Here is a 27,550-nt window from a genome sequence, read left to right on the forward strand (position 1 = left end):
GATGTTAAGGGTGACGACTGAGACTAATTAATTTCAAACATTGCGTGATCTCGCGAAAGTGCGATTGACATTTAGTCCTAGGGCCACGCAACCGCAGGTCATAATTTAATCGATGTGATTTCATTTCCTTTATCAACGACAGTACATTTATTGAAGCATAATTAATTAACCCAGAACATGTGTTTGTATTGGTTGGGCGTTAGCCCGATCGCGGGCATTGTTGATTATTTAGAATCTTAATTTATTATTAGCGCTCTCCGGGTTTAACAGCACTTAATGCCACAGAAAAACGCAGCCTCAATGGCAGCGAAAGGGATCGACGACCTAAGGCTGAATGAGAATTATGACGCCACATTTTGAATACCTGAACCAAGTGTTTTTTTTGCAGGACGTACTTTGGACACCCCGGCTTTCATAGTTCTATTATTCTTTGTGTATTGAATATAGGCTCATTCGAGAGCCAAGACTCTGATGTATTGAAATATATAATGAAAAAACTATGTAATTTATGTGCTTTAAGTACTAGATGCTCGTTTTTAGATTTCTAAATAGATTCCTTAAAGACAAGCAATAACATAATGATAATCAGTAGTTTGTTAGAAATGAAAAACAAAACTAAAACCGAATATCAAGAATGAGATGATTGTACATCGGTCTTTTAACTGTGTACACACTTGATTCTAGTAGTCTTTTTCATGCTAGATTTTTGTGAGTACACAGTTATATACACTTGTACAGTTGTATGTACTTGAAATGCGAATGTCAGTTGAACTAAAGACATTTGGAGATTGCACTAATGAACAACAATAGGCTCTAGCTGTTACAAACATTTTACAACTCGTCGTTAATGTTTTAAACACTCCGCTTTCTGAAAATTAAGCCGCTATTAAAAAGGCTCGGATAAAATCAAAACTAAATAGTGCTTATCCTCTTGTGGTCAATTGTACTTTATTTTTTCATCATCCGCTCAATATAAATTTTCAAATTATGCAATTCTAATTTGCAGCTATTACTTGTAATTATAAGGTATTATCAGGTAGATTTCTTGATATTTATAAATCATGAAAGTAAAGCTAGTGTTTCACGTAGTCTTCCTATTGTTAGTTACTGTTTAGAGAGTAAACATGCTTTCATGATCTCTCTTCTTCTCTATCCCTCACTCTCTCTCTCTTCTTCTCTATCTCTCTTTTTCTCTCTCTTTCTCTCTCACTCTCTCTCACTCTCTCTATATCTATATCTCTAAATCTCAGGTTTGGAAAAAACCACGGTTTTTGCGAAAAAACCAGGTTTTTTTTGTTTAAACCGGTTTTTATGGTTTAAACCGTTTTTTATAATTTTACCAAGGTTTTTACAATTTTAAGTCTAATTAACATCACTTACTATAGCTGCATGATTGAGTATTGAACATACATATGTGGAATCATTTGTTAAAGATGGTACTGTGGGAGTTGTTATGGGAAAAAAGAAAGAAAACATGGAAATTTCAGAATGAGTCGTAAATCAAACATGATCGATGAAATACAGAGCAGAAATCTTATCACATAAAGTGAATATTTTACATACAGCTCTATGTTTAAGTAGAAACTTTAATCCCGGTGATTAGTCGTGTGGTAGTGTAGAGCAGAGTATAATGCAGATGCATTGCTAGTGTTTGGAGCTGTGGCAGATGACTCAACTTCTATCACCTGAATACTAGCATCACTGTCTAAATTGGTGTTTTCAGCTTGACATTTTGCTACGTGAGCTTTAAGCCTATCTGTGTGACCTCGCGTTACGACAGCACACCTATTACATTTTGCTTTGAAACCTTTGCCTTTCAAAACACAACAAACTTGATAAACTGAATTCTAACAATCCAGCTATTTTGGCTTGTGCCCAATAAATAAAATATTAGTTTGCAAACTTGAAGCTTTTGCCCAAAATGATTTTATTGTTTTAATTTCTAATTATAAGTAATCCTTTCTCACTGGCCAGACTACTTGAGAAAATATTTATTCATTATTAGAGACAATGATTGGCTTAGTATATTTCACATGGTTTTTATATTTCATCAGTAAAGAGATCATCATATCACTTGATAAAACCAATTGAAAATGAAATTCACTAATTCATTGTTGTGTTAGGATTTCATGTAGTTTCAACTTGAACTCTGCCATCAATTTATTACTGTATCCTAAATAAACTTCAACAGCTGATAATTACATATAATTGCATTTCTACCGCATATGAACCACTAGGAGCTTAAAATATTATGTTTTTCACACAAAAATAATGAAAGAACCATAAAACCGGTTTATTTCGGGCTGGTTTAAATCAGGGCAGTATCCACCTGTTTGAAAATGGTACTGCGGGGAAAGTCGAAGAGGGGTACCGATTGCCCTCTCGGTGGGGGAGGGAGGGGGGTTCCGGGGATGTCCCCGTGAAAATTTTTAGTATAACTAGACAAAATGTTGCAAACCTAGCAGACTTTGCTCCTGATGGGGCACTTGTTCTAACAGCAAATTTGACATTATAATCCAGTTTTCTAAATATTAAACTGTTTATTGAGATTGTCTTTAACAGCGCTTATTAAAAATATATGTGAATGAGAGCTGCTAAAGGGGTTGGTCACAGCTAGCATGAGGTAGAATTATTACCGGGTACAATGCTGAAAAGTGTAGGAGACGAGTAGTCTCCTATGAAATAATTAAATTAAATAATATTGTAGAGTTAAAAAGTAAAATTGATAGAGCACCATGTTAAAGATAATGCACTTATACTATAGTCTATAGTACTGAGCAAGTAGTAGTAGACTTAAGTTTGTGCTATGCTATTACGTGCATAGCTCAAACTTAATTTATTTCTATGAAGAAAATCTTTTGTACATAAGCATTCATTTACATATCTACTACTCATACCTGCCAACTCTCACGCATTGGGCGTGAGACTCACGCAATTGCCCCATGCCTCACGCATCTCACGCCCGTGTCACGCAATTGCCCCTTTTACCCAAGCAAACCTGTTTTTTGCCCCAATCTTTAACTAGTAATCATATACTTACTACTAATAAACAACTATATATAAACATATTTGTGGCATTCTCATCTATCAATAGCCTCCATGACATGTAGTTTCCATATGGAGTTATATTATCTTTCGCTGTGGTGTTTTTCTATGAAAATTTACCCCAATTATCAAATCCTCGCGTTTTCATTGCCCCCAAAATAGACTCTCACTCACTTCTCCACTCCAGGGTTGGCAGGTCTGCTACTACTACAAAAATACAACCGTGTACAATTGTCTCTGTATGAAATGCTTGAAAGCATTCCTTTCGGTAGAGTCCAATGCTATAACGTTGCCGTGCAAGCTACCTTAACGATCGTTTTTCTCTGTAGATTCCAAGTATAATAAAAGTCTAAAAAGTTTACATCACTTCTATCATCTGAGTTATTGTTATTCTAATCACACACAAAATCACTTGCGACCGTAGGATCAAATAATATTTTATTTTACCGTTTTGAAAGTCGAGCCGATGTTCACTGGTATTTCCAGCTTTTATTCTTTTCCAAGGAGGTGCGATTTCTTTAGCACAAAGCAACGCCTTTTGGATAATCGTTTCATATCTTAATTTATCGACTAATATCTTGTTGGTGATATTTAAAACTTAATAGCATTCATACCCTTTGTTTAACGTTACGAACTGGCAGCTTCATAAACGTCTACCGAAAGCAACATAAATGCCGTTTCCCCACGCAACCGATAAACGACATTTTGGTCATTTCCCCAGCCAAAGTGTTAAAATCAAGCAAAAATGACATAAATTCGAGGATTTCGAGCCTCGAAAAATAGTACTGCCATGGCAGTAGCTGCAGTATAGGAGGATACGGCCCTGGTTTAAACCACGGTTGGCTCTGTTTAAACCATTGGTTTAAACCGAGCCAACCCTGCTAAATCTCTCTCTCTCTGTCTCTCTATTTCTCTCTGTCTATCTATCTCTCTATCTCTCTCTCCGTCTCTCTATTTCTCTCTATCTATCTCTCTCTATCTTTCTATCTCTCTCTCTGTCTCTCTATTTCTCTCTGTCTATCTATCTCTCTGTCTCTCTATTTCTCTCTCTCTATCTCTCTCTATCTATCTCTCTATCTCTCTCTATCTTTCTCTCTCTCTATCTCTCTCTCTCTCTCTATCTCTCTCTCACACTTTTCAATATCATTCAGCTTTGATAGAAACACTAACTGTTGTAATTAGTCTTCGTGTGTCCGGTTCTTCTCATAGCGTGAATGTAACAGTACAAGTGGACACTGAGTGGATACAGAACTTCCTCTTTCCAGCTCAAGCGTATCTTATATGGCCAACTCTTTTACAAGGAGGCAATAGGCTGCGTTTCACTCCAACACAAGTTGGCAACCTTACAGTGAGTTTCATACCCTGTCTCCTAAAGCTCTCATCTGCACTTTCCTCTACTGTGGTACCTTTCACGTTGCTCGGATGCTTTCTTTATGATAATCTTTTTCAATGATCACCCTAAACTGTCCAGGCACAATTGGTACTCAGTCTATCATTTAGTAACACGGTGCACTAAACATATCTACGACTTTTTCACTTTAATATGTAGTCTATGTTATTTTGGTCATTAATTCCTTAATTATGTATAAAGTTTCCATACAGAAATAGCATAGATACACTCCATATATAGCTGCAATATCATCGTGGAAACACACGTGGCGCTCTCATCCTGTCATGATTCAGTGTTGCTGTTTGTTAGTTACGATCGCACTGGTCTATGCTTTGATAGAAGGCATCGCCCAACCATCGCTCCACTATAGCGCCTTATGGAGACATCATTTGCTTGTCGGCCCAATGCAACGCTTCAATACTAGCGCACCCAGGTGCAGCTACACCATCGCTGTATGGGAGCTTAGTTATGATCAAGCACCATTGTTGAGGGTATTTGGATATTGTAATGGTATCCATTGTGGCCATCCAAGATTTATTAAAAATAAGTTTGATCAGTTGGTATATGGGCAACCATTAATTCAATCTGGGAGTTTAGGTACAGTCAAACCTTGACATATGAATTAATTCATGCTGATATTTTCGCAGTATGCCGAAACTGACGTATGCTGAATAAAGAATTTTTATAAAAATTAGTTTGTTCTACAGCTAAAATGACCGTGATAAATGTTTCTGGTAACCTTATATAACATCGGAGAAGTGCATAATATAAATTATATGAGAAAACAAAATATATATCTAAATTATATTTAAAGATAATAAAGGTAATAAGGTACATATCCATCAAAATTTTCAATAGTTACCTTTATCTTCGAACGCCTTGAGAATAGTACTGTTGGTCTGTTCTGGGGCCATACCGGGGCCATAAAGGAAGGGTGGATATCCCTCTAATGCCATGTGTCCTCAGGTATTCCTGAAACTCTTCAGAGATTAATTGTGGCCCGCTATCCGACCACAATATCGTAGGATAATTATAAACAGACAAAACACGTTCTAGGAAAGATACAACCTTTTCGGCCTTGGTACTTCAAAGAATGGAATCTTCAAATATCCCACTAAAGAAATCAATAATTACAACTATCAATAAGCAATAATGACAACTACTGAACCACGTGACCAGAAATGGGCATCTTCAAACCGCGGGACCAGAAATGTAGGCTCAGAAGTAGAGTGAGTGAGAGCATTCAGGCAAATTTTGGCAGAAGTTTTACAGCTGGTGTTTGTCTAAAAAGTCATTTTTAGATGAAGTCATTCAAGGTTTGACTGTATCTGCAATGTTTTAGAACTGTTATAGTTTCTATAGTGGTTTAGCTAGTGGGACATTGGCTGATGCTACCTGTATCATTAAATGGATTAGTTCGGGTCTACTTGCAGCGTTTATATTCTAATAGATGCACACCCATTATCTATCACCATCTTTTAAAAACTGTCGCTTGTTTATTGAACAGATCGCCTTTATATTTTTTGTGAATACCCACATCTGCTGCAGCTGATTATGTTTGTTTCAGTCTATGCAAGTTGTGGTAGAGAATCCTTCTCATGCAGATGTGACGATACAGATAGTTCCCCTATCATTATATCCAAACCCTCAGGCTATGGTCAACATGCTTATGCGGGGGTAGGCTTGTAGTCACATCATTTCATTGTATCCGGCGAGCCTAATGTTGTCTGCAACCTATATGGTCATCATCTGTTATATGTGAACAGTAGTTAGCTACAGTTGATGAATAAGACTAATAAAATAGGAGAGTTGTGTTCTCATCAACAGACAACCCTCATATATTCAGACTAATACAGGCTGGGCAATGTCTGATATTAAAAATTGAGTACAGTACAGTACATTGAACAGCCTATATTGTCTTGCACACATACTCCTAGGCTACAATATGATATAATCTATATACAGTAGACGCTCCTATAACGCATATTTCCTATAATGAAAATTCCAGATAATGTAAAAAATTTTATGTGAAGTTTTTGCTTCCTACTACGTAAAATATTCCATATAACATAAAGGGTCAATTCGAGCAAGTTTTCAAAATCGATTTGAATGTTGGTTTATTCTGCCGCACTTGCGGAAGAAAAGACGCTGTGCGTTTAGCCTTATATCTATGATATATATATATAACTTTTGCAACATTGTAGTTCGTCGTAATAGATCGTTAAATATGTCGACAAAAAGGCGAATAGGATAGCCTGCGCAATTGTTCATAAATACAAAGACGCTTGATTGGTGCAGATGTTACAGCGTCGGTCTACCAGTCTTAATGTCAGGAGTTGGAATATCGTCGAAAATTATCTTCATCCTAACCTTGACCCCTGGGTAGTAATAAGCCTACGAACAGGTAGAACATATCTTTATAGTAAAAAGGTTTTGTTGTTTTGCCTTATTGTAGATGTACAAAATATTTGTAATTAGCTTTACTTTGCAGAGTAGACTTTGCTGTTTAGAAAATAAAGTAAATCATTGTACAGAAATGTTGAAAGTGGGCAGTCCCAATCAACTTGTAAATTCACTGCAATAATTGTCTATAAAACCAGTGATATTGATCATGAAAAGGAGAGAATTTGTTGATGCAAACTAATAGCGCTGCAGTTATGGTACAGCTCACAAATTAAAAGAGTTACATAAAGTTTTTCCTTTTGCATGGCCAAAGGGTGGATTTGGAAAGATATGGGAACGGATTAGGCAATTAACACGTATTTTACTGTTCTAGTGTAAATTCCTTACAACGTAAACGTTCTTGGATCGGATTATTTATGTTACGGGAATGTCTGCGGTATATGTAGATTTCTCAAAGCTGGTCTGTGTGTAGTTCGTGCTGTCCAGCTATAGTTATTAAAATCTTGCTGCTTGCTGTATTTGAACTCATGGTGATCACAACTGCAATATTCCAATCCACGCGCTTAGCGACGGAGCTATTCAGACCTTGAAATGCATTGCCCTTATCATATAGTATATACCGTTTGCATACAGAGCAAAAGTGCAGGCCAATTGTGCACTTTTGTTTATCAACTAATATTACTTTTTGCATTTTTTATTTTTTGAAATTGTTGAAAAACTAGTCGTTTGCTAATATTACTTATATTTTTAATTTGTAATTTTCATTTGCCGTTTTAATTTCAAATGTGGGTTACACTTCCATTTCCGCTTTTTTGTATAGCTTCATTGCTAAATCGGTCAAGGGAAATATTATCTCGAGTAGGAATAGCCTCTACATTTACTCTCCATTCGGTCAGACAAAGTACTAGACAAAGACAGTCCGATATCACATTTTTACATTTGTTCCAGTCCAGAGGTACCAGTATCGTCATATTCAAAGTTTTGATGAATAGCTTCTGCTGGAACAGTAACCTTTTTTCTACACACACACTTCTATTCTCAAATTGTTATTATTAATTCAACATATTCAGGATTTTTGTTTTGTTTTTTGTTTCGTATTAATGGTATCATTACCAATTCATCTTTTATTGTAGTCGTAACAAAACAGACTTCATTTAGCTATTACTTGCTAATTATTTCACATTTCATTTAAACGCTTTAATAGATGTTTTATGTTGTTTCTTAATTCATTTGACCTGCACAAAACATTTTCTTCATAATATGAAGTTTGAAAGTTCATTTGTTTGACAAAGTTTGAAAACCTTTGCAGTTCATTTTATTTTCTCTTAAATTATTTCAACTACACAAAACACTTATCTCATGATAGGAAGTTGGAAAGTTAGAATGGTAACTGTTGTTACATATTAAATTAAAAAAGATTTTCTGTATAGAGACTTTTATTACCCGATCAATGTCGTGCATTCACCTAGTATGCATATATAGCATAGATGAAGGAGTAACGTATAGTTATATCTGCAATAGGGTACATTATAATATTAATAACAGTCATAATAAATAAAAGTTGCAGTACAACTTTCAGGTGGCAGACTCACTCTCACTAGTCACTCGCTTTGTCTGGCGCGTGAGCCACTTGTTAGTCAAAGTTGTCATTTTTCGGACAATTATCCGGACTCCAGACGTTCTCCAGACAATAAAAATTTTTGGGGAGTTAAGTCCGAAGAAATGAGGGTCGGCTAAATTTGCTGCATTTTCAAGTGTTAACTTACTGTAATTTGTATTGAAACATTGGCATACCTTAAAAGCACTCTCATAACTTGCTATTTTAATTGATCAAAATAATCATAGGGTTCATACTCAGGGCAATGAATTTCAACACTAGGAAAACCTTGTTACCTGATTAAGCGAATCCTGTATGTTGTTAACATTCATTTTTAATGAGATTTGGAATTGTTTTATCTTTAATGTGAACTAAAAGTAAATTCTCATATCTCTTTTTGATGCCTGTGGTCATATGCTTCCAGGATTCACTATTAGTCACTTATAGCCTCACAGACTAACAATAACTTATAATATGCTTTCTTACATACCGGTGCTTTCTTTTACTTGCTTTATAACGACTAATCACCTTGACATCCTTATATAACCTGATTACATGTTTGTCTTGTCGTCTCAGGTCTGAGATGAAGAAGCTTCGGTCACATATCAACCACAAAGAGAAAGATATATTTACTCTACAGAATCTTGAAAGATTTAACGTATGTGTCAGATTTACTCTCACATGTGTTATCTGTATGTTTACTCTCACGGGTGTTATCTGTATTTTAACTCTCACATGTGCTATCTGTACATTTACTCTCAAATGTGTTATCTGTATGTTTACTCTTACATATGCTATCTGTATGTTTACTCTCACATGAGTTATATATGTATTTACTCTCTCATGTGTTATCTGTATACTTACTCTCACATGGGTTATCTATATATTTACTCTCAAATGTGTTATCTGTATGTTTACTCTTACATATGCTATCTGTATGTTTACTCTCACATGAGTTATCTGTATGTTTACTCTTACATATGCTATCTGTATGTTTACTCTCACATGAGTTATCTGTGTATTTACTCTCTCATGTGTTATCTGTATACTTACTCTCACATGGGTTATCTATATATTTACTCTCAAATGTGTTATCTGTATGTTTAATCTTTTAGTTTTGCTGTTTATGTAAAAACAAAGCTTTTAAGTATTTATTATTAGCATTTTTTAATAGTTTTTCCTTTTTTCATGTCAATTTTCAATCAACAAATAAACTCTCCAATTCTCTATTTCGATTTTCCTATTTCTGCCACAAGACAGAAAATATCAGGAATGACAATATTTTTGTCCATGTGTAGACTCATTAAAAACTACGTTTGGAATGGCCAAGTAAGATATGTGCATTTTGCAGTTCAGTCTGGTGTCTGATCTGGTTGGTTGTTGCTGCCTATAAGGTTTTACGGTAGTGGCTGAGATGCAGCAGCTTACCGCCTAGACAGGCAGTACTGATTGTTATTAAAACATTTCAACTATATATTTCATCTTGAAGTTTTCGTCTCAACAACTATCACTAAATTAATCTGTCACAATTGCTTTAGTGTGTTTCAAATCTTGGAATCCAAACATTAATATTAGAGACTTGATGTATTATTGTAATGTATGGTTTTCACAGAGAAAGAGCAACAATCCGGTGCCAGCATACAGACAAGCTATCCGAGAGAACTATGGTGTCATGCCACATCTTGGCTCCATCTCAACAACCCTGTTGCCAGGAGTCAGGGTCAGCGTAAGCATTGGGTTTCAGCCGAGACTATCGAAAAGCTATGTGTCTCTTATACTGATCAGGTGTGTAGGCGATTGTAGCAAACAACCCCCTGATTTAGCATTTTCGTTTTAGTCAACATTTGTCAATATTGGTCCTCGAAAAAAGTAAGAGCTTATTCCGCGGCAGATTTGACCCTCGTTTTAGCTTGCAAAGTGTCCAGATCTTCATGAAAGAATATCCTAAGTTTTTGTGGTAATCTATATATTTTTTTTCAAAGTTTGTGTGTCTGTCCTTCGGTATGTCCGGCTATAGCTCTTAAAATTTTTAAATAAATAATTTGCAGAAGATTTGGTCTCAGACCCTCTCGTTTGCTTCCATTCCCTTACCATTTAGGCCACACAAGTTTTATAGATTCGTATATATTGTATAATATGTCATTATATGGGTGTAGATAGGATACCACTTTCCGTTGCAACACAATGTCATGGAGAGCGGTAGCGTAATTTTATGCGTGCTCAATCGTGAAAGCAAGGAGTTAGCTCTTATTAGTAAGCTTACTCAAATTAGTCATTAGTAATGTGCCAGGTTAATAGCAAACAACAGGCTACTACATTACCTCTCATTGTTTATAGGCTGATTTTTAATACCTGTGCAACGTCGAGCATGCCGCTATTATCCTAAAGTTTTAAAAACGATCAGTTTGCATGAGTTAAAATGAGGCTAGTCCGTAGCAGGGTTAACTGCAGTGTCAGTGGCGTCAACCTGTCAATAGTGTTTGAGCTGTCAAGCTGCCAGTAGTGTCAACCTGCCAGTAGCGTCAACCTGCCAGCGGTGTCAGCTTATCAATAGTGTCAGTAGTATCAACCTGACAGTAGTGTCAACTTTTCAGTAGTGTCAGTGTTTCAATGCTAGTGTGTGAGTGATTCAGGTATGTTAGTTTACTCTGAACAGTGTGTCTTTATTTCTAGTTTGGTAGTAAGACAGTGTGTTGGTAATCTAACTAGCATCATTGTGTAAGCAGCGTCAGCATGCTGTCAGCATGTCTATATGCAAGTAATGTCTCTCCAATGATATAAACTCCCACAAGAATAGGCGATGGGTATCATGTGTGCGGGCTTAAATGATCGAGCTCTGTTGGGATGAACCTGAACACGACACCAGAACAAAGAAATATGCTGAATAAAGCCCCTTGCAAATTTACAAATATTATGAACAATAGGGGTTATTTTACTGATCTGTTGGTTTCATTTTGTTGTCAAATAAATATAGTTGCCCAATATTGTCACCGTTATGATCAGTCAGTTGCCATTCACAAGCATTCGTGATATTAATAGTCGCCACTGTGAAATGGCCCAAATTTGGTTTTAGATTTTTAGGATGAAAACTACACTGCACAGCTTTGCCTGCTGTATCATTTTATTGGCCAGGTAAAACAGTGTGACAACGATGAAATACTTTGTTATTTTATATTAGGGGTGGCAAAATATTAATAAAAAACTAGAGAAAAAAAGGACATTGTTCGGGTGATTTCGAGTAAATTATATTTAACTTTAAGCATATACTACGACGACCTCTAAAAATCTTAAAACTGATAAAAATAGGTAATTAGAAATGTTTTATTTTTCATCTATCCATTTTTTTGGTTAGGTATTACCCGTACACTGTAGAAATTCAAGGTTTGCTATTGTGAACCGCGGGGGTCGACTGACTGAATGAGCTAATGACACGATAACAGCGAGTCGTGTTTTCCAAAGCCTAACAAGGCAACGCGACCACCGCGCAAGCACTGCGTTAGCCCCGAAACCCAGGCTAGCACATTCCCAACTGAGCTTGATCATTAAACCCCGCCCATGAGATAGCCGTTGCCTATCCGTGTGGAGGTTTTATATTATTGGTCTCTCAGACGTACTAGCTAGTTCAATTACCAAAAGAAGTTAGAAGATATCTTATTCAGGATGAAAGCAGGCTCAACCCATAGAGATGGATTTCGACATTAGCAAGACCTTGTTAAAATCCTTAGGCAAGATTGGGCATTCATTTTTAACTGACTTTGGAATAATTCCATCCTCAGTGTACAATAAAAAGAAATTCTCATTTCTTTACATTCTGCCATGCTGTAATGCTTCCAGGACTCCCTCTTTATGTCAATTTTAACCTCAAAGAATTTAGTGTATTTTTGTGTGAGGTGTATGAAAGTTTCTTGCTGCTGCCTTCATTCGTTAGGTCTGTTGTAGAAACAACTTAACTGTAGTCGACATGCTAATAGTCTCCGGGAAGGGGGCGACCAGTGGACTGCGCGTTAAAGAGGCTGATTCCTATGGCTACCTCAGCTATGAGATTCGAGAGAGCTCACTTCAATGTTGCTCAAATAATGGTGAGTTACTGATTTACATGAATGTTGGCTGCAGGATTTCAGCTTACAACCAATCTTGAAACAGGAGGTGCCAAGTGAAATACGTTCAATTTTTTCCTCCTGACTACTTGTTGGTACTTTGGTGTTCAGAAAGTGATGCTTATAAACCTCGGATCATGTAACCTTGCTGGTTACAACTGCTCTGAAGAATTAACATACACAGTACTTAAAGCGCTCCATAAAACGTTGGATCAAACTCGTACCATTCCGGTGCCATTACTAATACCTTACCGACTGCGCCAATTCGACTGCCATCCACATTCATTGAATAATCCTTACTATAATAATAGCCGTGTTCCATGATGTTAAGAATGTTCATATGAGGGAAGAGTTAGGAGAGCAGGCCACTAGAGCGCCACACATTGTCCGCTGCTATCTAATGTGAAAAAGCAGGCATGCTCCAAGCAATTGACAATCTTAGAACTTCGGTTTTCTATATTTTAAATGCTCCATGATTTATTTGATTAAAAACTCAAATATGCACCTTCGCTTGCGCTAAAGATAATAGCCATCAATGAACGTGCTCATAGATTGTTGTGGTGAAAGCGGCGCACCATTGTTCATTGGAAAGGTAAAACGTCCTAAGCAGCTCTGGTCTTACTGGACTTATCGATAAACTCTGAGCTGTTTTCCTTCAATTCTCTCAGTAATCAGTAATGTCAAGTTGATAATGTGTCAGTGGTGTCAACCTGTTAATAGTGTCAGATGTATCAACTTGTCAATAGTGTCAGATATGTCAACCTGTCAATAGTTTCAGTGGTGTCAACCTGTCAATAGTTTCAGTGGTGTCAACCTGCCAAGACTTTTAGTATTTCACAAACTCTGAGCTGTTTTGCTTGAATTCTCTGATCTAGCCATGCCATAATTCCTGTTTGTAAAGCTTGCTAACTTTACCCTGCACTAGAATTTGTATGTTTGCTATGGACCAATATGTACATTTATGTATTTATGGGAATGCTGAACTTGCTGACCCTATCGAATGGATTGTAGAAGGAAGTGACTCCAGTGACTCTAGCATATATGAACTCAGTCATACATTCACTTTACATAACAACGGCAGCTTGCCTGTCTATATACATGGCTTTGAAATAGCTGGCATCCCATGCGTGCACGAGTCTTTCAGGGTGAGTCTGTCTCTCCACTATTTCATTCGCATGATACCAAAATAAAGTTACTTGGCTCCCATTTTCATATTTATTTTATCTTTCTTATACGTAGGTTAAATAGGTGAAATCTTAAAAGATAAAGTTATACAAAATTTTAGTAGATGTTATCTGAAGGTATCAGTATTTTTCTATTAGTTGCGATTGTCTTCTATATTTGACATGATCTGACTGCCAGGATGTTTCAAGATTAAAATTTACAAAACTTGATCACAGTTAAACTGCGTAGATGAAGCAAAAGTGGAGCTATGACGTCTTGCAAAAAAGACTGACAGAATAGAGACGGGTAACGCTGCAGCAATAGCCGATACCAACTATCGCATCGATAGGCACTAGTGATTTCATTTTGCATCTATTTTTCTTCTGAGTGTTTAAACCGGGATTAAGTTTGGTTGATTTTGTTCCTAAAACATCCTGGCAGTCAGATCACCTCAAACATCATAAACAGTCGCAAAGGGTTAAAAATCTGGATACCATCCGATACAATCTCCTAAAATTTCGTGCAGGTTCATTTTTAAGTTTTTGGCTATTAGAAACTCACCAGCTACTATGCTAATAAGATATTTCAGTGCCAACACTGGCTCCTTCTATCTCCAATGATCTCTTGAGAGTTTTGATCGTCACAGGAAATTTTTTTATGCTTATGCAGGTCATGAACTGTACAGGATTCGAGCTGGCAGCAAATGAGTCGAGAGTTGTTGAGTTGGTTTACTCGCCAGACTTCAGCTCTGCATCTGTCGTGGCTGACCTCGTCATTCACGCGAGCAACAATCTCAGCAAGAACTTAACTGTATCCATTGACATCCCCGCGCGTCTTCTCAAACAGTATGTTATCTGTGTTCCTCAAATCGGTTATATCTGGGACTGTGTCTGTTTGTTTACATCCGACTATTTCTGCCTGATCTCCAGACGGTGTTTTAAATAAGCCACTACAGTGTTTTAAATAAGCCATGGCTACATGATCATAAATTATCATAGACATGTGTTCTGGTTATGCGCTATGATGTAATTTGGTTTACAATCAATTTACAACTCAGTCCAGGAAAAGTAAATTGTATGTCTTTTTAAACATTTTACTGTCTTTAAAATAGCATCACAATTTCAAAAATCTTTCAATGCATTTTCTATCATATTATGTGGATGGATAGTGCTGACAAGAGCATCTACACAAGCTTATAATGTGATGTCATATTGTGAAGGATTTTACCGTGCCACCTTCACTGTTATCCACGAGCCGAGTAAATCACGAAGACCGACTTCTTATCAAAGCATAAAACATATATTTATGTGGTAAATACATTTGCACTAGTATAACAATAGTCCGGAATGCATACATAAATAATAAACAGTATTGGAATACAGTGTCTATCGTATGCAGGGAACTGCGCTAGCTCTGCCTGCCTCTCTAACGCACTCTTCCTTTTATGTTCTTCTCTCCCGTTGGCTCCATCCATTTGCGGTTTCTGTTTCCCGCCGTAATGTTCGCTGCTATGTGACCCGCCTACTTAGAGTCACCTTTGTCCTTTATCGTTAGCCAGGCTTTCGGGCGAAAGGGGGGCCCGGCTCGGCCTGCCAATCGATCGTCAAGCTGGCACCGGCTCTGTTCGCGATGCTCTTCCATCACACTATTGTATTTGGCAACTGAAGTTTAGGCATGATCTGCACAAATGTGTCTGAATCGAAGCAAATCAGTTTTAATTTGGTTTTTGATTAAGCCAACTAGACTAAACTATTTGATAATGATATGGTATGCTTACTTCACCTTTCACTTTGTCTTTCTTTGACCAAAAACTCTAAGCATCACCGTTTGTCCTATTTTAACAAAGTGAACTTACAGCCAATACTATGAATAAAAAAGGAGAAAAGCATTTTTATTTATAGAAAAATCAAACTATATGACAAGGTTAGTTTGCGAAATCTTATTAACCAATCATATTTAATAATGTGGAAAACTACAAAGGTCAAAGGTTAGCTAAATGCTGATTGAGTATCTTTTCAGGTTGTAAAGTGTTTGTTATTATTGTATGATCACAAGTCTCGGCGTAAAAGGCCATGCTAAGTAATGCTATGACTGATACTAGATCTGTCGCCACTTCAGGATGAATCTGATTTAAAAACCGGTTTGGCTTGAAAACTAATCAAATATGATCTGATTTCTATCCTATAGGCACCCACTTCTTTAGCTAGCGCAGATGCATAAGTTCACTCTGCTAGCAAAGAGCCTTATGTTAGTGTTAGGGATGATGTTCTTAGCTGCTCTGGGTAAATAACTATCACTATGTCTATGAGTAGGCATATCTCATCCATCTAACTTGATTGAAAGTAGGCATATCTCTGTTTTTTACCCACAGGTGCAGACAATCATTACCACGGCCTGACTGGGAGGTACCATTCTTTTGGTCAGCAGGAGCGATGATGATTATTTTACTTGTCATCTCTCTGCTGCTTGCTTATGCTGACATGAAAAAAATCTTCGCAGCGAGTCTATATGCTGCCGCTATGAAAGGTTCGTGTTGGGCATTTTACAGTTGGAGTAATAGTATGGTATGTCAAAACAGTCAAGTGGCTGATCCTTTCTTAGAGTATACATATTTTGTTAGAGTTATCACACCGTCTCATTTGGTCACTTAGTCAGCAGCGAATTATTAGCAATATTGATTTTGCTTTTCTAGGCTTTCACTGCCATAAAAAATTATTTTCCATTCAGTTGTGATTAAGTTTTGGAGTTTTAAAAATAATGCCTAATCAGTTTTAGAGTTGTCTTTCCCTGTTTGAGATGTTTTTTATCTCAATTACCAATATAATATATGCATTATTTCATAGGCAATAATTTTATTTCAAACAAAATGTTTTCTGAACTATGCCTTATAAAAATCATAACACAAAAAAGGGCAACAGTACTTCAAAACTGTTTGTTTGTTCGCTGTGTCAATACATATATTTTCTGTCACATTTCTAGATGAGTTCGGATGACTAAAAGCCATGTTTGGTGTGAAGTTAGGTCTAGTCTTGGTCAGCGAAAGTTGTAGAGTGACCGATGAATAGTTTCCAGTTTACTGTAGTGACAATATCAGACTTTTCTTGTGGCGGATTGCCTCAGAGTGGTTTATCACCTAGGACAGTGTCAATTAAGTTATTTTATATACACACTGACAGCTCATGCCACTTTTTTCAAATTCATGCATGTAACAGCCAATTGAGGACTCATGTACACACAATCTTTTGATATCCCATGACGCGTGTCTGTACATTAATTAACTAAAAACATTCTTTAGTTTGCCCTGCTTGTTGTTGCAGGTAATCGATTTGACTTGAAACAACTTTCAGAGGCAAATGCCTCCAGACAGAATGGCTCTACTATTCAAACAAAGTCTAGCGCAGTCGGACAAAGCTGTAGCCCAGAAGTGCGGCGTCGTAATAGGAATGCCGACGTGCTTCTAAACAATGGTACCTTTGCTAAACCTCAGGCTAATGGTGATTCAAACAGATCTCTGGCTAATTCAGAAAAGCGTAACAGTCAATCGGTGAAGTCCCTACCACAATCAGGTACTTTTTACCGGTTTTTTACAATAAAACAATACAGTGGAGCCTCGGTTCTCGAACATAATCCTTTCCAGAAAGTTGTTCGAACAGCGATTGGTTCGAGATCCGAAACAATTATTTCCATTAGCATAAATGTAGGGTCAAGTGGGGTAAGTACACCATCAAAAAAGGGTAATTCAATTTCGCAGTCTTACTGCTTTGCTTTAACTAAACATTTGAGTATAATATTGGTCATTGTGAAACTCCAGAATGTTCTGAGCAAGAATATCAGCACAAAAAGACTGTTAATTAAATATCATTGCTTTATATGAAGCGCTAAAAAATGTGTGTCTAGGTGGTGCATTTACCCCATATACAGGGGTAAGCGCACCACCTAGCCTTCTTTGCCATTGTTATGCATTGGTTGATAAACAGAGGCAAATGCACCAAATTGCTGATATTGAAATTATATAAAATTCAATAGAGATGAAAAAAAAAGTTTTTTTGAGCTTGTACCGCACCACTGAAATGTTGATCGTATTGAACATTAAAAATTTAAAAATTAGCAATTCTATACCATTGCAATTCAAGTGACCAGTTTTACTCAAGTGAACCACAAATTTGACATAGACTAACTCAAAGGTATACCAACAAAGACTATAGAGATTGGAGAACTTAAAATGAGATTGAACCGTCTCTTTTGATGGAGAACTACATGTTTGCTGGGTGGTGCACTTGCCCTGCCCTTGTTATATATTAAGGTGCACATAGGTTAATGTTAATGTGTACTACATAGGTGCACTTGCCCCTGTCTCTAAAATTATCAGGGGCAAGTGCACCACCCCATTTAAAATAATACAAAATTATTTGTTTGGATTAAAACAAGAAAAAAAGTATTCTATGGACAGACACCAGTTGCACTCAATAGTTAGCCAAAACAAATATCCACTAAAATGAAAGTTATAAAATTATCTGTGAACAGCTCTAAATTTAAAGCCAACCACTTAAATAGCGCATTTACGTTTTTGTTGCTCACTTCACAAAAAATTTGAAATCCAGAATGCAGGGACTATAGCTTCCTGTGGAGGATCATGGGTAATAGTCCTGCAACTCATAGACAGCTATGCAGGGATTGACTGATAAAATATCAACAGCTGGTGCACTTGCCCCAATGGTGCACTTACCCCACTTGACTATATGTGAATTTTAATCCGTTCCAAGTCGAAAAAACAACTTTGGTGAAGTATTTTTTAACATCTTACACCATAAACTGTACTGTATATTGCATACTATAAATAAAAACATGTAGATATGGATCGTGTTTAATTTTAATAAAATATTTTCTATTTATGATGATGGAAAAAGAAAACAAGAAGTAAACATTTTGTATGTTTTGTTCTTCAAACATCGAAAACATTCTATGTAGGTTAACATACAATAGCAAAAGTTGCAGAAGCGGATACTGAAACAGCAAAAAAATGCCACAGATCATTGACATCAAAAGTTGTGTGAACAGAAACTATAAGCAGCAATGGCACGTTTACTTCACATCTTTACAGGAGAATCATCCTCCAAAACAATTTAGGGTAACTCGACTGGAAGAGTTGTCCCCTTAGAACATCTCTTTGGTAGAGATACGTCGCAGATGGTTCCTTCTTTTTTGTAAAGAATTTATGAAGCTTAACTCGCTTCTCCCTTTGTTAATGAACGTTTTCATGCTGTTTCCGGAGCTGTTCCGAGCGTTTAATTCCAATGTGCATACCCCGGTTTGGTAGAGAACCAAATTTATGTTCGAGATCCGAGACGAACAAATCTCAAATTTTGTGGTCGAAAACTGAATTGGTCGAGAACCGAAGCGTTCGGGAACCGAGGTTTTACTGTATGTTGAATATTCAGGCTGAGACTGATAGATATGTAAATGTTAATAAAAAGAAGTGTGTTATAATGTGTTGTTACTGCTGTAAACACTAGGTGGGGGTTCTTTATCTGTTCTTATCGGTTTCACTACGTATCTTGGTCTAGGCATACATTTTATATATCTCACATGCATTAAGTATTCACTTTCTGTTGGTCTGTTGTTCTAATCTTAAGCTATGTTATAGTTATCATATTATGACTTGTTATAGTTTACGTGTTTTTTATAGTTTATGTATTATTATAGTTTATGTATTATTAGAGTTCATGTATTATTCTAGTTTATGCATTATTATAGTTTATGTATTCTTATAGTTTATGTATTATGCAATATTCTAATTCACGTATAAGGCACCATTTTACCTGATACAAGGGTGCGAAGTTTGACGGATTAAGCTATCAAAGCTAAACCTCTCTTAATGCATGGTAATGCATAGCAAGTAATTTAGCCTGTGTTTTTACATAAACTCATTAACTCATAACTCATACATGAGATGTCCCTAACATAGCCATTGAGCGTTTGATTTTAGTTACTGTTCTTGTATTTTATTACAAGGTTTCCCATATACATCTACTGATAGGTATATTTCAACTGCTATTGTCACATTAGTGAGATTGTCTATTCTAGCTATGTTAATCCTCTTAAAGGTTTACCTGCAATAAAATTCACATGTCAGTTGTTTGGTATCAAAAGGTTCACCATGTCTTACTCTGCTGTGTTGTACACATGTAGGTGCAAAATATGTAGAAATGTGAATACAAGCTCCTAAAAGCTCAAACACACACAGATAATCGCAGCCATCACGAGAAGGCCGCAGTTTGGAATCTCTTTATTTTGATGGCGTACTCAAACATTTTGGTTATTGTTTTGACGCGTGATGTTATTACGTAAAATTGAAGGCCAATAAAGGCTCAATATAAAGCGACTCGTAGCAATAGTTTATGACTAACACTTTGGGTTCTACCGGAAAGCCCTTATAAAATATAGATGCTCAATACTTTACAGTTTCGTTTCAGCCTGGTTTAATCATCTTGTTGTAATAATCTGATCATGTCACCATTACTTCCTTCTAAATGGCGCAAACAATTTCTGCAGCATTTTTCGACTATCACAGTTGACCAACAGGCTTTTCACGTTTATGAGAGGATGATATGCACTCTATTGAGCTAAGGTTACAAAATTAAAGTAATTTTTAGGTTAGGTTTGTAGATATCAGTGCTCAAGGTGACAGCATTACAACGATGATGAAATAGACGCCTAAGGACAATATACATGGTTTTATTGAATGCGTGAAGTATATTTGTGAAAATAATTCGGCGAATGAGGTTGCATGAAAACATAGACAGAAGCGCATCGTGTTCAACTACGTCACATTTGCGCCATTTTGAAGAAAGGATTCCAACCTACGGCCTTTCCATGATGGCTGCGATTAACTGTTCGTTTTTGAGCTTTTTAGAGCTTGTAATCACATTTCTACATATTTTGCACCTGCAACACAACAGAGTAAGACATGGTGAACCTTGTGATACCAAATAACTGTAATGTGAAATTTACTGCAAGTAGACTTTTAAGTATAAATACACCGCTATCATTCTCCTTGCTTGTTTTATACCAAGAACAGGGGGCTTCTGCACCTTAGTCATAGCTTTATGAGTTGATTGAGGAGGTGGGTAGATGGTAGTTTCACAGAGACTGTCTCACTGCAATGGTATTTTCACGACGAGTCTTTCCAGTTGAAAATTTTTAATGGTCAAATCATAACGTGACAAGTTGTCACGTTATGAATTGACCATTAAAAATGTTGGGTAATGTTTTAAACCATTAAAATTGACCATTTACTGACAACTCTATTATTAATATGTGTAAAAGTATTCATCAAGGGAAAGTTTTAGTAAATCTCCAAACAATGATTACAGCTGCAGTTAATTGTGGTACAAACTGTGAAGCAAACATTCTTTAAGTTTTATATAGTCTTTAAACATTTCCGTATTTTGTTCATTTTCAGACACAAATGGCAGTAAAGCCTCTGAGCCAAAGAAGCAAGCAAGCAGCAAAATACGAAGCGTTCCGCCCCCTACCCTCCAACTCACCGATCTTTCTATTCCGTCCACTAGCAAGGCTTCAAAACTTATAAACACAAGTGCTATAAACAAGCAAAGCTCAAGTACAGCTCCACCAAATAAGGTGAGCTTTGGTTGTGGGTGTTTTTGTACTCCTAGTCCTGGTTTATTCAACAAACGCTTTGTAGTTTAACTCCTTTTAGCGGACATAATCAAACACAGTAGATGCTTCTACTACGAAATAATTTGTTCTGGGAACATTTACGTTATAGGAGTTTTAAGTCATACCAATGATATAAACCTCCACAGGATTGGTTACGGCCATCATGTGGGCGGGGTTTAATTATCGAGCCCTGTTGGGATGAACCCGAACCTGGCACCAGAACAAAGAAATATGCTGAATAAAGCCCCTTGTAAATTTACAAATGTTATGAACAATGGTGATTACTTTACTGATCTGTTGGTTTTATTTTGTCAAATAAATATAGTTGCCCAATATTGTCATCGTTATGATCAGTCAGTTGCCATTCACAAGCATTCGTGATATTAATAGTCGCCATTGTGAAATGGCTCAAATTTGGTTTTAGACTTTGAGTATGAAAACTACACTGCACAGCTTTGCCTGCTGTATCATCTTATTGGCCAGGTTAAACAATGTGACAACGATGAAAGACATCGTCATTTTATGGTAGGAGTGGCAAAATATTAATAAAAAACGAGAGAGAAAAAAAGGCCATTGTTCGGTGATTTTGGATAAATTATATTTGACTTTAAGCACATACTAAGATCCCTACGAATCTCACAATTCATAAAAATAGGCAACTGGAAATGTTTTGTTTCCCATGGATCTATTTTTCTGGTTAGGTATTACCTGTACACTGTAGAAATTCGAGGTTGTCTGGTTCATGGTTTGTTATCAGCGATCGATGCGTATCTGCAATAAAAACCTAGACCCAAAGACCTAACAAGGCAATGAGACTGCCCCGCGAGAATTGTGTTAGCCCCGAAACCCAGGCTGGCACAATCTCAACAGAGCTCGATCATTAAACCCCGCCTATATGATAGCCGTCGCCAATCCTTGGGGGGAGGTGGGTGGTTTATATCATTGGTCATACGAACCGTAGAATACTCGTCTGATGCGTTCTAAGATCACTTTCTGTCGTACTATTTTTTAATAAAAACTATCAGAAGTCCATGGATGTGCAATTAGTCAAACCTCTGTAGCTGTAATGCGTCTGAGACATCTGGTCATCGCCAAAGACGAAATCGCGTTGAAAAATCGAGTTTTTGCAAAGCAGAAACAAACTCGAGGTTGGCTATGAACCTATTTTAGCATACATTTCAAGTACAGACACGATAGGCTTAATAATTAACTTCTAACTAATCAGAAACGCCTTATTCGGCGCTTTCTAAACTGCACCACTCCGCTCTAGGCCAGACGGAAACCATGTGCCGAGCCACACTACATGGCTCATGGTAAGTAATGGGTTCAAAAACATCCTTTTATTAGTGTTTTCGAATTGCAAGCTTTGTTCACCTGCTTGAGGAAGATAGTTTATTATGTCACAGAACCGCATTTGTCATTCATAGCCGCTTCATTTTCACCATACTTATAATCTGCATCAGTTTTGGAGAGCATGGCCTTGAGCTCAGACTTTTCACTTTCATCCAGGTAACCAATCACGTCGTGAACAACAACCTTCTAAATGGCAATGCTAACAAAGTCAGCAAAGCGGTCAATGGCAGTACCCAGACAAGCAAAGACAAAGAGAAGCAGGAGAGACTGCCTGCAGAACCATTGCAAGACGCGAATAAGCATAATCATAGAAACAACCTGCTAAGAGTTGACAGTGAGACAACAACGATATCTGCCAAGAATGGGCAAGACAGTCCAACTGATGAAGGAGTAGCTACAATAGGCCTACAAGTGCTTGAGAAAGAGTTTGAGTGTGAGGAGCCTGCACCAGGTGTGCCACACTTCCATATATCACGCTCATGTGTATAATAAGTACATCATGCTCCTGTGTATGATAAGTACTTCATGCTCGTTTGTATAATAAGTATATCGCGCTCATAATTTTCATGATTGGCATCATGCCTTGAGTCACCCCGATAGTTGCTTTAGTCTTTCATCAGCTAGGTGTCATAAAAGTTGATATTTTAAATTTCATTAGATTTACCATCTCCAACACTAAATGAAGAAGCAAGAGCTAAACTACAGCAGAACTCGAGAGCGCAGCTAAAGAAGCAAAAGAAGAATAATCAGCCAAAGCAGCGGGTATGGTAACTAGTTATTTGTCAGTTGAATGTTAGCTAGTCATATCTCTGTTTTATGGTAGTTAGTCATCATTCAGTTTTATGGTAGTTAGTCATCTGTCTGTTTTATGGTAGTTAGTCATGTCTGTTTTATGGTAGTTAGTCATCATTCAGTTTTATGGTAGTTAGTCATCTGTTAGGTTATTGTAGTTAGTCTTCTGTGTGTTGTATGGTAGTCATCTGCCAGTTTTATGGTAGTTAGTCATCTGTCAGTTTTATGGTAGTTAGTCATCATTCAGTTTTATGGTAGTTAGTCATCTGTTAGGTTATTGTAGTTAGTCCTCTATGTGTTGTAAGGTAGCTGGCCATCTGTCAGTTTTATGGTAGATAATCATCTGCCAGTTTTATGGTAGTTAGTCATCTGCCAGTTCTATATTAGTTAGTCATCTGTCAGGTTATTGTAGTTAGTCCTCTGTGTGTTGTATGGTAGCTAGCCATCTGTCAGTTTTATGGTAGATAGTCATCTGCCAGTTTTATGGTAGTTAGTCATCTGCCAGTTCTATATAAGTTAGTCATCTGTCAGGTTATTGCAGTTAGTCCTCTGTGTGTTGTATGGTAGCTAGCCATCTGTCAGTTTTATGGTAGTTAGTCATCTGCCAGTTTTATATTAGTTAGTCATCTGTCAGGTTATTGTAGTTAGTTCTCTGTGTGTTGCATGGTAGCTAGCCATCTGTCAGTTTTATGGTAGATAGTCATCTGTCAGTTTTATGGTAGCTAGCCATCTGCCAGTTTTATGGTAATTAGTCATCTGTCAGTTTTATGGTAATTAGCCATATGTTAGTTGTGTGGTAGCTAGCGATCTGTCAATTCTACAATAGCTAGTCATATCACGGTCGTATAGTAGCTATTCATCTGTCAGTTTTATGGTAGACTAGCTGTACTACTCGGCGTTGCCTTGGTAATATAAAAGTTTTAGACAGAAAATTGATTTATATTTAACATATAACAACAATTGCCAATCTAACTTTCGAACTACATATCATGAGAAAAGTGTTTTGTGTAGTTGAACTAATTTAAGAGAATATAAAAACAACTGTAAAGGTTTTCAAACTTTAACAAACATCTTTAACATTCAGACTTCATATCATTAAGAAAATGTTTTGTGCAGGTCAAATGAATTAAAACAATACAACCACTATAAAAGGTTGTAGTTGTAAATGTAAAATAATTAGCAAGTAATAGCTAAATTAATTCAGTTTTGCTACGATTACAATAACAGATGATTCGGTAATGAGACAATTAATACAAACTGAGAAAACAATAAAAATCCTGAATATGTTGAATTATTGATAAAAATTCTTGCATAGAAGTGTGTGTATAAAAAGGTTACTGTTCCAGCAGAAGCTATCTATCAGAACCTTTAATACAACCGATACTGGTACCTCTCGATACTGGAACAATTGTGAGAATGAGATTGTACTGTGTTTGTCTCACCGAAAGGAGAGAGAATGTCGAGGCTCTTCTTACAGAGATAACATAACTATTTGCGGGAGAAGAATTGGCGTTGACCCCAAATATAGTATTTATAATATAGTGGCTGCAGGGCTAAAATAGTTAGCATGCGCATACTCTATAGGGAATATGATAACGTAAATGATCAAGATGCCTTATGTAGCTCAGTGGTAGAGCGCATGGATAAAAAAACTCGCAGATGTATTCGTCGTGAGTTCAATTCTATCAGAACGTGGATTTTAATTCCAAGATTTTAATATCTGTAACTGGAACTACGCGCATATCCACTTAGCTCACACAAATATATATATATATATATATATATATATAAATTGGTAGTTAGTCATCTGTCAATTGTGTGCTGGCTATTTATCTGTTAGTTGTATGATAGTTCGTCATCAGTCAATTGTACAGTAGATAGCTATCTGGTGGAAGTATAGTAGCTAGTATCTGTCAGTTGTATGGTAGTAATTTATCTGTCAGTTGTATGGTAGCTAGTAATCTAACGATTGTAGAGTAGTTAGTCATATTTTGGTGGTATTTTGTTATTCTCTTGTCTGCAAGTGTCAGCCAGTTTTGTTACTAATACTTATTTTAGTTGGGTCGTCATGTTGCTGTTACTATGGTAACTCCAGTGTGTTTATGGTTTTATTTTCTGTTTGTGTTACACATCTCAACTATTAAGGTTACAAAAGCTAGGCAGATTAATAGTCATTGAGAGAAGTTTTATCGTTTTTGCATGTTTTGTGTTTGATTTGACATAGCAATTAGCAAACCACTTTTCAGCTATATATTTTCGCTGCATGCAGGCCAAAAAGACATCAACAACTGCCGCTCCAACAATGATAACTAAGGCAGTTGGCACCGCCGATCTAGAGGACTCAGCTAGCCTCAGCACTGATTCCAGCAACGGAGCTCGCGATGGAAAGGTAAAAATTATGGTGTTACTGCTTTTGTTTCACACTTACACACGGTTTGATTTTAATCAGTTCATTCGTAATTGTAGATTCTGAGCCAAATGTTTGACCCAAAATTTTACAAGTATCGGATGTTACATTCTTAGACGGACTTTCTACAAGTTCTCTTACATTTAATTCCTGTTTGCAGACCAAGGTTACTGATTGGCTACACAAACTACCTGATAGACCCAATGGTAACTGGTCATCTTCAAGCTATGCCCAGCCAGCAGGTACTTGTAGCTACCTTTCATTACATTCAGTTTTCTTAGAGCAAAACTAATTTTTAAAAGTTGACACGACGTTTTTAAAATATATAGTCAGTATTATCCAATTTAGCTAATAGTTTTATTTTTATAACTTCCCTCAAATGCTCTTCTCAGGGTATAAAAAAGTGATTACTTGAAACAGCTATTAGCATATATCAGAATATAAAAAGTGAAGTTTAAATTCAGCTAGTTCAATAAATAATAATTACTAGTTACAATGTTGTCAGCCATCTTTATCTTTTACCTAGTAACTACCAATATTTTGTCTGTGCATGAATTTTATAGATTTTTTTGTAAATTATGTACACTATTAAATTATATAAATGTTTTTTCCCATACTAAAAGTAAAAACCAGAGCTAAAACACTTTGTATTTAAGCTGATGGATCGAATAAAACAGTTTTAAAAGTTTATTTTGTGGCTTGTTCATTTTAACAGACAAGGTCAATCCAAATTTCATATTTTCAAATTCAATGGGCACAATGTAACCTTTGGACGATACAACAGCTTTGTTCTGTTAGAATGATTTTAGGTAGTTTAAATATCGTAGGCAGCCAAATCATTGTCTTTGTTGAAAATGAACTTGCCCAAAATGTAAGTCTGTTTTATCAGAAAGTATCAGTACTTTTCTATCATTTGCGATTGATTTTTATCATTGTTCGGTTTGACTGCCATGCTGGTTCAAGATTAAACTTGACAAAACTTGATCGCGATTAAAACGCGTAAATAAAGCAAAAGTGTGATCATGACATCTATAGTTGCAAAGAGACAACAGAGTAGAGGCGCGTAACTCTGCAACTTCATCACAATAACTAATACGGTATTAATTTTTGCAACAATACCAACTACTGACGTCATTTTCATTTTGAATGTATTTTTTTGTTATTATCTTTGTTGATGTTAATCTTGAAACATCCTGACAGTCAGATCACCTCAACCATCAACTCGCAAATGATAGAAAATACCGATACATTCTGATAAAATCTATTACAACTTTGTGAAAGTTCATCTTTAAAAAGATTTCCTCTGTGGAACAAGCGTGTTGTGTCTAAGCTGTCTGTATTGGATCAAGAGTGGGTTTTAGAAAGGATCACTTTCGCTTATTCTTGATGATTGACACAGTTTCACTGTCAGCATTCTTTAAAAAAGTCCCTTGTAAGAGTTTTACGTGTTAAGCATTCAATAGTGGTTGTTTCTAATTTCTGTTTAATATAAAGAGATTTTTGATTAATTTTTTTATGAACATGTTGGGATCCTGTAGCAGTGCTTTGCGATCTTGCTCTCAGAGAATCTACGATTGTTATGGTCGCTAGAATCTATCGCTGTTTCTGTTAAGAAAGTAATG

At 36.5% G+C, this 27,550-nt stretch overlaps 1 protein-coding gene across 1 annotated transcript in view; it reads left to right on the forward strand.

Annotated features, from left to right (window-relative positions):
* Positions 1 to 27,550, forward strand: part of LOC137405716 (transmembrane protein 131-like) — an 82,645-nt gene that overhangs the window by 42,890 nt on the left and 12,205 nt on the right. Inside the window, exons 19-32 of the mRNA XM_068092077.1 lie at positions 4,255 to 4,393; positions 6,003 to 6,112; positions 9,012 to 9,093; positions 10,048 to 10,220; positions 12,375 to 12,514; positions 13,544 to 13,677; positions 14,366 to 14,541; positions 16,068 to 16,222; positions 17,014 to 17,262; positions 21,159 to 21,337; positions 22,886 to 23,180; positions 23,388 to 23,491; positions 25,791 to 25,910; positions 26,089 to 26,170. Coding sequence (XP_067948178.1) covers positions 4,255 to 4,393; positions 6,003 to 6,112; positions 9,012 to 9,093; positions 10,048 to 10,220; positions 12,375 to 12,514; positions 13,544 to 13,677; positions 14,366 to 14,541; positions 16,068 to 16,222; positions 17,014 to 17,262; positions 21,159 to 21,337; positions 22,886 to 23,180; positions 23,388 to 23,491; positions 25,791 to 25,910; positions 26,089 to 26,170 — 2,138 coding nt within the window. The remainder of the gene's footprint in view (positions 1 to 4,254; positions 4,394 to 6,002; positions 6,113 to 9,011; positions 9,094 to 10,047; positions 10,221 to 12,374; positions 12,515 to 13,543; positions 13,678 to 14,365; positions 14,542 to 16,067; positions 16,223 to 17,013; positions 17,263 to 21,158; positions 21,338 to 22,885; positions 23,181 to 23,387; positions 23,492 to 25,790; positions 25,911 to 26,088; positions 26,171 to 27,550) is intronic.

The sequence above is a fragment of the Watersipora subatra genome, chromosome 10 (genome assembly GCF_963576615.1).
Source record: "Watersipora subatra chromosome 10, tzWatSuba1.1, whole genome shotgun sequence".
NCBI lineage: Eukaryota > Metazoa > Bryozoa > Gymnolaemata > Cheilostomatida > Watersiporidae > Watersipora > Watersipora subatra.